The sequence below is a fragment of the Ruditapes philippinarum genome, unplaced genomic scaffold, assembly GCF_026571515.1.
Source record: "Ruditapes philippinarum isolate M1 unplaced genomic scaffold, ASM2657151v2 ctg2326_1_1_1_1, whole genome shotgun sequence".
Classification (NCBI taxonomy): Eukaryota; Metazoa; Mollusca; class Bivalvia; order Venerida; family Veneridae; genus Ruditapes; species Ruditapes philippinarum.
The window spans coordinates 124,877-138,421 of NW_026860994.1; the positions used below are offsets into that span (position 1 = coordinate 124,877).

At 31.1% G+C, this 13,545-nt stretch overlaps 1 protein-coding gene across 1 annotated transcript in view; it reads right to left on the minus strand.

The window, feature by feature from the left end:
- The window catches only part of LOC132714153 (intraflagellar transport protein 172 homolog), a 30,187-nt gene that overhangs the window by 12,068 nt on the left and 4,574 nt on the right, over nucleotides 1-13,545 (minus strand). Inside the window, exons 3-24 of the mRNA XM_060696935.1 lie at nucleotides 12,713-12,825; nucleotides 12,385-12,490; nucleotides 11,801-11,880; nucleotides 11,191-11,278; nucleotides 10,500-10,714; nucleotides 10,001-10,124; nucleotides 9,225-9,482; nucleotides 8,904-8,957; nucleotides 8,411-8,600; nucleotides 8,032-8,096; nucleotides 7,605-7,652; nucleotides 7,132-7,299; nucleotides 6,451-6,587; nucleotides 5,588-5,695; nucleotides 5,124-5,301; nucleotides 4,601-4,678; nucleotides 4,178-4,258; nucleotides 3,670-3,765; nucleotides 3,290-3,361; nucleotides 2,955-3,033; nucleotides 2,536-2,656; nucleotides 1,978-2,122 (exon numbers count right to left, since the gene is read on the minus strand). Coding sequence (XP_060552918.1) covers nucleotides 1,978-2,122; nucleotides 2,536-2,656; nucleotides 2,955-3,033; nucleotides 3,290-3,361; nucleotides 3,670-3,765; nucleotides 4,178-4,258; nucleotides 4,601-4,678; nucleotides 5,124-5,301; nucleotides 5,588-5,695; nucleotides 6,451-6,587; nucleotides 7,132-7,299; nucleotides 7,605-7,652; nucleotides 8,032-8,096; nucleotides 8,411-8,600; nucleotides 8,904-8,957; nucleotides 9,225-9,482; nucleotides 10,001-10,124; nucleotides 10,500-10,714; nucleotides 11,191-11,278; nucleotides 11,801-11,880; nucleotides 12,385-12,490; nucleotides 12,713-12,825 — 2,604 coding nt within the window. The remainder of the gene's footprint in view (nucleotides 1-1,977; nucleotides 2,123-2,535; nucleotides 2,657-2,954; nucleotides 3,034-3,289; nucleotides 3,362-3,669; nucleotides 3,766-4,177; nucleotides 4,259-4,600; nucleotides 4,679-5,123; nucleotides 5,302-5,587; nucleotides 5,696-6,450; nucleotides 6,588-7,131; nucleotides 7,300-7,604; nucleotides 7,653-8,031; nucleotides 8,097-8,410; nucleotides 8,601-8,903; nucleotides 8,958-9,224; nucleotides 9,483-10,000; nucleotides 10,125-10,499; nucleotides 10,715-11,190; nucleotides 11,279-11,800; nucleotides 11,881-12,384; nucleotides 12,491-12,712; nucleotides 12,826-13,545) is intronic.

A 13,545-nucleotide genomic window follows, 5' to 3' on the forward strand; every position in this document is an offset into this window, starting at 1 on the left:
ACCAACCAGTACTAAGCAATGAATGTAAACTCTCTTGCTCAAGAGAACATGGACTATGTTTATCAAGTTCGTATGCCAAGAAGAAATACATATAGTTAAAATGATCATAACAAAACACTTGCCTTCTCGTATTTACTGTGTTATATAAAATATGAAAATTTTCCCTTCTAACTGACTTGCAATATTATAGTATCACATCAATAAATAATTCATACTATTTCATGTATATTACCTGTCAGGGATGAAACAAGAGGGCCATGATGGCCCTGAAGTCGCTCACCTGTATATAGCCCGCCCCCCCGGCAGGGCCGATTTTAACCCAAGGGCTTTCATTTGAACAAACTTGGTAGACACCCATAAGAAGATGTTTCATGCTAAACATCTTAGCTCTAGCTCATTGGGTTTCTTAAAAGAAGATTTTTAAAGTTTTTACTATACACATATAGTTAATAAATGACACCCCTGGGGCGGGGCCAGTTTTGACCCCAGGGCTTTTATTTGAACAAACTTTGTAGACACTTACAAGAAGATGTTTCATACTTAATACCTAAACTCTAGCTATTTGGGTTTTTTCAAAGAAGATTTTTAAGATTTTGCTTTACACATATAAGGAAAATCAATGACCCCCAGGGCGGGGCCAATTTTTACGTTAGGGCTTTTATTTGAACATACTTGGTAGACACCCAGTAGAACATGTTTCATGCTAAATATCTTAGCTCTAGCTCTTTGAGTTCTTTAAAAGAAGATTTTTTAAGTTTTTACTATATGCATATAAGGAAAATCAATGACCCCCTGGGGCGGGGCCAATTTTGACCCCAGGGCTTTTATTTGAACAAACTTGGTAGACACTCATTAGAAGATGTTTCATGCTAAATATCTTAGCTCTAACTCTTTGGGTTCTTTAAAAGAAGATTTTTTAAGTTTTTACTATATGCATAAAGGGAAAATCAATGACCCCCTGGGGCGGGGCCAATTTTGACCCCGGGGCTTTTATTTGAACAAACTTGGTAGACACTCACTAGAAGATGTTTCATGTCAAATATCTAAGCTCTAGCTCATTGGGTTTCTTAAAAGAAGATTTTTTAAGTTTTTACTATACACATATAGATAATAAATGACACCCCTGGGGTGGGCCAGTTTTGACCCCAGGGCTTTTATTTGAACAAACTTTGTAGACACTTACTAGCAGATGTTTCATGCTTAATATCTAAACTCTAGCTATTTGGGTTTTTTCAAAGAAGATTTTTAAGTTTTTACTATATGCATATAGGGAAAATCAATGACCCCCTGGGGCGGGGCCAATTTTGACCCCAGGGCTTTTATTTGAACAAACTTGGCAGACATTCATTAGAAGATGTTTCATGCTACATATCTTAGCTCTAGCTCTTTGGGTTCTTTAAAAGAAGATTTTTTAAGTTTTTTCTTTCAGTTGCATATAGGGAAAATCAATGACCCCCTGGGGCGGGGCCAATTTTGACTCCAGGGCTTTTATTTGAACAAACTTGGTAGACATCCATTAGAACATGTTTCATGCCAAATATCTAAGCTCTAGCTCTTATGGTTTTTTAAAAGAAGATATTTTAAGTTTTTTAAGTTCTGCATGGAATTAAATTCTTTGAACAATTTTTAAAGGTGACCACCAAAGGAACATTCCTGTGAAGTTTGGATGAAATTGGCTTAGTGGTTTATGAGGAGATGTCATTTAAAGTAAAAGTTTACGGACAGACGGACGACGGAAGAAAAGCGATCACAAAAGCTCACCCTGTCACTTTGTGACAGGTGAGCTAAAAAACAAAACAATCAAAGAATAAATTTGGATATCATATTAAACAAATGAATTGTAACAAAGAAGCCCATTTATATACATGATAACTTCTTACTAAATTGTCCATTGCCGTTTTGTTTTAAAGATGTACATCATTATTTAGCATCATTTACACACAGATTACACATGTATACAATGTTGGTTATTTTTACCTCATACTCCCCAACAGAAGCATAATGATCTGCAATTTTCTTGTAGTATTTGGAGGCGAGGGAGGAATCTTGTAGCTCAAGTATCTGGACAGCCTTAGCCCATTGCCTTGAGTTGATAGCAGCATCTACAGCCTTAGATATAGCTCTGTCAACAAAATTGATTTTTATTCATTTTGCTTAAATCTCATAGTTCTCAATAAAAATAATTAAGCAATTACTTCAAATTCTTAATCGTTCAAAACAATTGTAATTGAAAAGTTATCGAAGTTTTTGTTTTCAAACTTTAAAAACCACAAAAAAATAAATCATGTGTTTTTAGTGAAATCTTAATCATGTGAAAACATCTTAATTACAAAATTTCTTTAATTTTTAAAATGATGTACCAAACCTTACCAGACCAGACTCTATACTTTTGCTGCTCAATAATTTGTATTTTGTTAATGAACTCCCTTATACTTCGAATAGACTATTCCAAATTATTAGCTGGGCAAAACCATAACACAAATTGAGCATTTTAAAGGTTTATCACAGATTTTAAGGCTGTAAAGAGTTACATACCCTGCTTCAATGAAATGATTGATGGCAGCATCAAGTTGTTTCTGTGTTACGAGATAATCTCCCCATTCTTCCTCCAGTTTCACAACATCTTGTGGGAAAGCATATCTTGCCAATTCCACAGCTGGTAGAAGACAAATCCAAATACAATTATATGAATCAGTTTAAGATATTTACATCGAAATTCTAAAATTGCCAGCAGTAATCATATTTAATAGGCCCAGTTAAAGAACCGAGTCGATAACAGTTTCAAAATAAAACATATAAGTTACTTCATTTCATTTATACTGACTTGATGTCTACAGTCTGAACTTTTACACTGACTAGATTCCAAAAGTCTAAACTTTCTAATCATCTAGATGCCTTAAGTCTAAGCTTGTACAGCAACATCATAGAAGATTAAAATTAGAGTCAGTACAAACCTCTCCTATAAGCTTTGCCCTTCTTAAAGCAGCCCATAGCCTGTGTATAATCTCTTATCTTCTCATACATATCTCCAGCCTGAAACAGTTAAAACATACACTACATTACCTTCTTACATTCTATGTTACTTTTAAACTTTTACCAAGCTTGTTAAGTACCAAACTTTTATATACATTTGTATCAATATCATAATGTGATCAGAATAATTATTTGTTTTCATTAAGATTTTTTTATCTAATTTTTTGATACATTTTCTTTAGAGAACAGGTAAATCCTTATGTAAATGTTCAGGAAGGATCATTCATTTAAAAGTAAATGTATAAATCATCTTTACCCGTTCATAAAGTTCTCCCTTGATCAAAGCTGAAGCTATCCTGCTAATAAGATCTGTGTTAGACATCAGTTCCTGAAATACAACAGTATCATGTTATTACATCTTAAATAATCATGCACATGGACAGAGAATTTCCAATAACCATTCAATATTTAGTATCAATCATCTAAAGCAAAGACTAACAACTATCAAAATTGTTGGATTTATAAATATCATTCTCATGGAATACAGTGAGTGTTTTTATTTTTTATTTTCATGACAGAAAAAGATTCAAATGAGTTGGGGGAAGCATTAACATTTCAAATAGAATTAAAGCCTTGTAAATTTTCTAATAATGAATGTTGAATAAAAAGGAATATTGTTAAGAATGTGATATATACATCTCTGCTTGTTGCCAGCCTGGCTGCTCTTGCTGGTAATCCAGCTTTCATGTACAGGTTGATGGCTGCTAAATAATCTCCCTCTCTCTCCTTAACCTATAATAAACAAACAAAGTAACTTTAGATCATATTATCTCCATACATGTATAATATAATTCAATTTAATAAAACAGTTACATAAAAACTTTAGTTAATGTTTAAACTCATTTTGTATTGTCAAAATATTTCCTTTTTCATTTCTTATTTTGTCTGTAACACTGCTCTTTCCTCAATACTTTGGTCAATTTATTCCTTTTCTTTCCTCTGTCAAAACTGTCTCTTTCTAAAACTAATTTCAACATTCCTTTTACTATTTATCTATGAGTGAATATTTTCCTTATTTGTTTTCCTTATTATGCTTGTATTTTACCTATAACATTTTACTTTATGTTGTTCACTGGCATTTATATATACATATATTATAAATTTGAACATAAAAATATAATGCAAATGATAAGAGAATGTTTACCTCTCCAGCAGTCTCTTCTTGTCCAGTCTCCATCAACCATTGATAATAGTTCCTTCTTAATGTCTCTAACTCAGGATGACTCTATAATAAAACATATTTACATGTAATGCAGTTCTATTTCTTATTTTTTCTGTTAAGAGTTGGCAGCATATTAATTTAAGTGCCACTATAAAAACTATAGAGCAGATACAAAATACTCAAAGAAATAGTTAAAGAAACTTAAAGAATATCATCAGCATAAAGTACTTTTCTTATCCAATACATACTACTGAAAACATACAAAAAAAGTTAATGCTTAAATTTTTTAGTATTGCTGGGGGAAATTATTTTTTATATCAAAATGTTTCATTTTCAATTCATATCTTTGTATTAGAATACTTATTTTCAATTAATACTCAATTGACAATTTAAATGCTGTATTACCTTAGCCTCAGCCACTTCAATAGCTTCATCCCACATGTGCATTTCCTGGTACATCTCCATAGCCTCATCTACATGATTCTAATACAAAAAAAAATAACAAAGAGGCAATGTTAATCTATTATCAATCTATTGGATATAACCATATTAATATGGACTTGTGACATACATAATAATAAGTAGCAAATATTCAAAGTTTGAACTAAATCCTTAAAGTAAAATAGAAGATAGAGTTCTTAAGTATTTTCAATAACTAAGGAGATGATAAATCTCTGTACAGTTTTTATTGTCCAGCTCAAAATTATTGCAATGAAAGTAAATGATTTTTTAAACATCTGTTTAAGTGAGTCACTCTGATTATATAGTGCTTTTACACAAAGAAGTTGTACAATACCAAGTATCTTATAAAAATGTTGGACATTTTGACAATTATCCACATGAATTCTGAACAACATTAATGTCATGATATACATGTGGTTTCTGTACACAAACATTACATCATAAATATAATGATAAAAATTTTAACCTGCTCTAAGTATATACTCTCAGCTTCCTTGAATCTTTTCTCCATGATGGCCATTCTAGCACGGACACGGTAGTTATTAAACCCATCACCTCCAGTGTTCTTTGCCACTTCTTCAGCAATACGGAATGTCTCCTTCATAAATCTCGCCTTTGCTACATCACCCAAAGCAGCGTAACATCTGAAAATCATATATACATTATTTTTTTTGGCAACATGTACATAGGACTTTGTCTGGTGGTCAGCCAAGCAACAAAGTTACAGAATATAAGTTCATTAAGAAATAACTTTATAATGTTAAACTGAATCAGTTTAATTCAAATAAATCCTTTGTATTTTTAAAAAAACAACAACAACAAAAAACAAACAAAACAAACAAAACTTTTTTTACCAAGTTATGATATATTGCATGTAACTACCAAATAACAGCAGCAACAAATCAATCTTGAACATGTAATATATAATACCTTTCAGCAATATGAAGTTGCCTATCCTCCATTGCTAATTTACTCAAAGTTTTCCACATGGCTTCAGTCTCTGCTGACATCTCCAGAGTTTCCAGGAAAGCTACAGCCCTGTATAAATATATATATCAAAATTTGATCGAAACGGATCATAATGTTTAAAGATTCTGTAACATTTTATTATCTTTCTACTTTCATTGTGCAGTTATTTCAATGATCATAAACACTTAAATACTTAAGACTGATTGCTGTTGATATCTTTAATCATATTTCCTTTTCTAAATTAGAGACGATTCCTGCCATCACTAATATACTAAACATATCTATTTAAGAAATAATATATCCCAAACTGTGATTTTATTGCTCAATAACATCACTGTTTGGAGTTGGGATGCGGGGAATTATATCACGAGGGCGTAGCCCGAGTGATATAATGATGCGCATCCGAACGACAAACAGTGATGTTATCAAGCAATAAAATCACAGATTTGGATATATTATTTTGATTCTAACACGACATCAACAAATAAATGCTACCGTACATTATAATTAGCTTAATTGCGCCTGATTTGTTTCCGTACTTATTGTCAGCGCGTCACATTTTTTGTGGTTACGTCACGTGTATAATGATTACGTCACATGTCTAAATATAGAACGTCAAAACAGTGATTTTATAGCATACTAACACACACTTTCGGTTCTTCTATGTTCAATAGGGAAAAATGCGGGTCGTGTTAGAATGACTAGTAAATATCAAACTCCTGTTTATATAAATTGGACTGTGTAACAAATTACCTTATTTACTGTGGACTGTGTAACAAACTATTTTATGTACTATAACTATTTCAACAGTGACAAAAACCTACCGTTCTAAATCTCCATCATCAATGGCTGTGCCAAACTCAATGAGTCCTTCATCTAGAGTATATGATATGGTAGTAACACCTTCATTTACAATTACCTCAGTCTTACCATCTGTTCTCTCTAAATCCACAATCTCTCCCTGTAATTATATTTTTAAGAATGTTTCATATAAAACCCAGTCACTAATATTGTATAATGGATATGTTGAGCTTTGAAATTTAACTTTAATCATGAACTATCTGAGATTTGTATCACAAAAGAGAGCATCTTATAAAACTAGAGCTTAGGTCTCACTGCTTAGATGATAAGGTAAGCCTGGCTCTCCAATCATGGTATAGGTATGTTTTTTGTCTTTGTAGCACTCAAAAGTACAAAACACTTTGAAATGAAACTTATTTGGTTTATACAAAAGTTATTTTAAATTTGATTGTGTATGAAGCTGAAGGCTTATAGACGCACTCTCTAATCCGTTCCTGGAACCAACTAGTACTGAGCAATGAGTTTCTTGCTTAAGCAAACAACGACTTGAACCCATGCAGAAAGCAATCCTTAGATTACTTATCTTGCGTGTTACCCTGAATTCTGACTGTATTTCAACAAAACATATCAAGCAGTACAAAATATAATATTCTATATGTCACAAGCTCATGATCAGTGTATGAGTAAGAAACAAGCTGTAATACCTTTAAAGGGAACATGGTCACTCTCTCTGGAGCATCTATATTGTACCAGACACACAGATTTCCTCTATTCTGAGCCACGACGACATCACTGCCTGGTACCCACTGTACATAGGAGCAGTAACTGAGTACTGTAGACCTTTGCTGTGTCTCAACATCATACAAGTTCAACTGTGTAACATAAAACATATGTCATATGCATGTCAACAGATGTTATATGTCAGAAATCTTACATAAGATAGATTTTCCCAAAATTATTAAAGACAAATATTACTTGCTTGTACATCTATAACATTAATATAACTTTTATAGGATAGAAATAACTTTTATAGGATAGAAATAACCTGTAATCCTTACCTATATCTTATCTATATGATTTTCACGTTATTCCTAAGCGTTTATCACTATTACAAAGTTAATGACAAATTATGAAACTAAAATGTTTTATTTATTTTTCTATCTTATAAAATCTTTACCCTCAGTCTCTTGTCCCGGAACAAAAGTTTTCTTCCAGTTTCATTTAACTGAAAATAAAAAGGTGTTTTTGTTAGGTATGATTAGTTTTTCCCCACTGCACAATGATTAAATTTTACAAGTACAAATATTTTTGTGATGACAAAAGAAAAAGCATGTAATTTTCTAGTTGCAAGATATTTTATCGCTTAACCCCATTTGTTATAGTATAGTAATTGAGAAAATTCAGTCTTTGCTAATATTTCTTCCATACATCTAACAATCACTCATTGACCTATACTAGGTTGGTGTGCCATAAAACCAAACAAACAAATAACCATTGACAAATCAAATGTTTATTAAGTGTCCTATTACTACCTCTGTAATGTTAAAGTTTTAACAATATAGATATTACAATAATGCCTTACTTCAGTGTACAAGATGTCTTACCTCTAACCAGTCAATTTTAAATTCATGATTGATCTGCCCAACGTTGATCCCACTTAGTAAATCCACTGAAAATTATTAGTATTTTTATCATTTATACAATTTTGTTTAATTCTATGAAATATTGTAACATTATTATGATATATTATTTATTCAATAAATACTCTACATTTGTTTTATATTTTATATAATGAAATATATAGCTAATTTATAGCCATTTTTTCTGAACGAAAGTAAATCAGAACTTACAATTACTTAATTATCATTATCACAAGGCATATGAAGAACTTCCAGAGTACCAAAGAAAGCTAAAAAGAAGCTATTGAAAATAAGCCAGTCAAAACATGTATTTAAATTAATGGTAAAACAAAAGTTGACTTACTGATAGCAATGGTTTTCAAGTCCATGAGATAGGCAATTTTCTTGTTCTTCTCATTGCCTCTTTGTTTCCTCTCATTCAGTCTAACACTGATCAGATGTGGGTTCATAAACTCCGTTCTCACACAGCCCAATATCTCGTTCTCTCCATATTCTACCAATGTCAGCTCTCCAGCATTGAATATCATACATACCTATATAACAGATATGTAGTGAATACATGTATATCAGTAGTGTACTCATTTCTTGATGAAACACATTTCTTTTCATAAATTACATATATACCTATAAAGTTATAGAGGATTGATATATGCATATATCTCAGAAAACACTAAAACATAATATAGCTAAAATTCAAAACAGTCACAAATACACAACAGTTAACTATGTCATATTGTTAATCAAACCTGCATGATACATTTCATTCCAGGTTTTACCTGGACAACAGTAAAAGTACAAATTAATGACTAAAACTAAAATATTTGAATTCTACTTACACTTTCATTGTCAAAGTAGTATTTTTCATTTCCACCAGAACCTTGCCATGGTACCTGTCAAGTAAGGAAATGTATGTTAACTGATAATAAATCTTTAAAATCAGTCTCTATCAAATAATATATATTTGATTTTTATAGATAAAGTTTTATAGATTTTTTTTTTACATAAGTCTTTAACAAAGTTCTGAACATAACATAATTTTATGAACGCGTTTACAAATGCATGTCTTTGAAATGTTACACAGTAAGATTTTAATGAAAAGTATAAAGAATCTTTTTACACAAGCCGATGCTCTTACTATTTCTCAAACATTTCCTTACCTCACTAAGTTTATTTGACTGCAGATCACCAAGTAGCAGTGTATTAGAGGTATGTGAGACGAGGTAACGATCTTTACCCATAATCCTCACTTCATCAATCTCGTAACCGTAGTGAGATTTGAGAACGACCCGTGTATTATTGGACATGTTCTTCACGATAACTTGGTTAGGACCAACGTGTGTCATCTCGAACTTGTTCTTGTAGATTGTTCTCTTGAGACAGCAATCAAATAACTCAACCCCACCACATAGAGTTCCCTAAATAATAAATAGAACAATAAACTATCATAAATGCCAAAATTAATAAATATGCTTTCACTTAAAAATTTAGAAGAAAAGAAAAATTAAAAAAATAAAGTACAGGAACATGATGTACTTAATTTCACATATCTCAGGGTTTTTTTCTCAGGATTTTGGGAACATGACCCATACCCATGACATTGGGAATTTCAGCAATGTTTTGTTAACAATTGGGGAAAAATCCATGACTGAAAATTTGCAGTGATTAAATAGAATGCAAAGGCACTATGATCACAGTGCAGAAGCCCTTATTTTCAAAGATTTTTTATTCAATATTTTCATTTTGTTACTTTCAATAAGGAATTTTCTCCTGTGGATTGGGAAAAAAATACACTATTTTCAATTGGGAATATGACCGAATATCGACTATAAAATAAGCCCCAAAAAATCCCTGTATTTAAATTACAATGGATTAGAGCAATAACATTCCAGAAGGAAATTTATTTGAAAATATCATAGAAACTTGATGTACTTACTGCAGTGACTCTAGCTCCATCTTTTTTCCAGGCCAGTGCTGTAATTGTGTACAAGTTCCTGATATCCTTACACTTTGGTTCATCCCACATCTGACGCCTTGGACTCCAGTTTAGTACTCGCAATCTTGAAAATAAATTTAACACATATGTAAACATTTTTGCATTCTGAACGTAATGGCTTATAAAGAAAATCTGGCATAAAATTATATTCCGAAATTTCTAATAAAATATGTGTTACTGATCACAAGTATTGAGAGAAAATGAGAAAATTAATATTTGTCCATAAAAACATCACTCAGGCTTCAAATTCTTTTATAAATCCACAAGTAAAATATTTACAACCAACAGTGTTGTCTTTCGTTAAACATTTTTAGAACAACATCTAAATCAGACCATTATAAGATTTATTTTTATATTAAAAGTCATTTGAATCATATTAGAGTAATGAATATAAGGTTCTTAAAGAGAAACATAATAGACAAAGTATAACTTTACATACCTATCATAACTGCCTACAACAATAGACTGTCCACTAGGGCTACAAACAGCTACAGTAAATTCATGTTCATCATCATCTCTACTGTAATCAAAATGTTGAAAGCTACGTCCTTCACGTCCATAGGCAATAATACGTTTATCACATCCAGCTGCTACTATTGCATTCTGGGAGTAGGCGAGAGCGTATGGTGGGCAGGGATGAGTACTTATTTTACCCTACAATATATATACAGTCAAGTATTTCTACTGTTTATAACATATCATTCAAAATAAAAGCAATAAAATATTATTTTCATGCATGTAAAAAGTTGATATAAATGAATAGTTGATACAGACAAACTGGTCAATAGAGAGTGGTTTTCAAACAGAAAAAGAAGTTAACAAGTGAACTGCCAAAAAAAAAAAAAATTTCATTAAAAATTGATCGCATGGGCAACTTAAAATCCAAACTTACATTCCTATATGAAAGGTTTTATGTAATTGCAAAATCAAAACTCAATTAATGCATAAATGGCTCTATTCTATATTGACTATCAAAGTAATAAAAGGTAATAAAAGCAGCACTTAGTAATGCTTATCATTAATCAAACACTTCTTCAACATAACAACATTAGAACATAAGAAATGTACAAATATGACCAAGTGCACACTGTTTTCTCTGTTATTTGTTACCATAGAAACAAATATAATACCTGTTGATCCCCAGTTCCCTCATCATCAAAAAAGAATCGAACAATAGAACCATCAGCATGGCCAGATAGAAATCCTTTCCCTGTTGGACTGTAATGAAAAATAAATTAATACAATATTTTCTCAACATTTTGTTTATTTTATCAATAAAACACTTATTACATTACTAACATTAGATTTAGTAAAATAAGCATGATTTTCACTACAAGAACATTTTTGTACAACTTTGTTTTACATACATGTATCTATCTTGTCAAAAAAGTAAATTGCATAAGTGGTATAAGAGTAATCCGGACAAACTTTTAAAAAAATCATTATAGGGCAATAACTTTGACAAAAAATTATTGAACCTGAAAATGTTGACGATATACACAACTAGATTAGGTACTGATCATTCATGTAATGTTTGGATGGATTTGCATCAGTAGTTTTTGAGGGGTAGTCTGGACAAATTTTGTGACAGTCGGACAAAAGGATGACAGAGAAGTGATCCCTGTATGTCACCACTACTCTGTATAGGTGACACAAAAATGGCCAAGCAAGATGAAGCATGTTACATTTAACCAATAAAGAAATACCCTAAATTCAATTAACTTATAAATAGTAACTTACTTGGCAGCCAGTGAAACAACATAGGAATCTGTTCCATATATTGTTGAAGACTTGTTTGTCTTGACATTAGCAGCTCGTACCTGACAATACAAAATAAAATGTATATAAACAAGGAAAATATTCTTGTTACCTTAAATATATTAATATAAACCAGAATACGAAGAAGGCTGGTAGATAATTAATTTTTGTACAGAAACTTAATGCTGAAGTCATATGTATAATATAAACATGACCTTCATAGGTTTTAACGCAAGTTCAATGATATGAAAGATAAACAACTTTTGTCACTTTGTCATCACTCCTGCTACCCAACCACATTCCCAAATATCAAACCTATCCCAAATATCAAACCCTTCCCAAATATCAAATATTATTCAAGTAGAGTGATACATCATGCAAAAGTTCAACTGTCCTTATTACATGTACTTTTTAAAAGCTAGAAGACATATAAACAAGGAGTCAGATTCCTGACCTTTGTGCAACATGTATACTAATATATGCTGTGTATGATTTTTTAATGTTCCTAAACTTATATGTACTGGTAGGTAATATAATGTATAATGAAATTCAAACTTTAAACGAACCTTTCCGTCTGCAAGTCCAAACACTATTGGTTGATCTGGTGGCCAGATAAGACAAGTTACAGCACTCTGCTGGATAAACTTGTTACATATCACCTTTTTCTCTCCCCTGAAGAACACAAATTAAATATTACTACTAAAAGAACAAATGAATGTGAAGTTTTATTTAATATAACACTGCAATTTACCATATATAATTAAACTATAATTATTTAAGGGACCAAAGGAACTGAAATCAATTAATTTTGTTGAAATGGAGTGGGACTGGTGTATTGTTATGATTTTTAAATACACAAATTAAATAACATTTACTGATTCTTTAACAACCTACCAGTCTTCCCCTATCTTGTACACATATACAATATTATCTGTCTGTCCTATAGCAAGTTTAGTAGAGCAACCAGAAAATGCTATTCCTTTCACTGTGTAGCTTCTCTTTCCATACTAGAAATATCACAACAATATCAAAATTTAATTTCAGAGCTTATTTTAACACTTAAGTTTCAATCAAATTAGGTCTACATTTTGAATGAGTGATTTTGTAATTACTGTACAATGTGCATATGACATCTTAAGAAACTGTTGTACCAACTTTGATTTTGACTTGTTAATATACGATGTATTAATCATCTAAAAACATTTATTGCAGCTTCATCCCATCTAGAGTCAAATGATGTTAAACATTTAAAAGCAAGTTAGTATTTAGATTATGAAACTAAAAATCTTAAAAAGATTTGATGAATCAGTACTGTATCTTTCCTCCCATTTCTTGTTAAATTTTGACTTAAACACAATTCTAACTTCAAAAGTTTATCAATCATTTCATTATTTTTAAATATTAATATAAAGTTTAATAAACTTATAAACCCACCATTTATCAATTTATATCATAACTTTACAGATAGTCACATAACAGTAGCAACATTCTATATTAATATATATTTATAATTATATGAACATGCTTATTTATTTTTATATGTTTTACTATATTATAATATCTTAAATTTTTGAGTACATGCAGTCAATGAATTTAAGATTTTGAATTTACTAGCCTGAATTCCAGTTTTGAATTTATTCTACTAAATATTACTAAATTTTCTTCAAATTTTCACTGGCCCGAACTAATTTTCACTGGCCATGGACCACCGGGCCAGTGCTAAATTC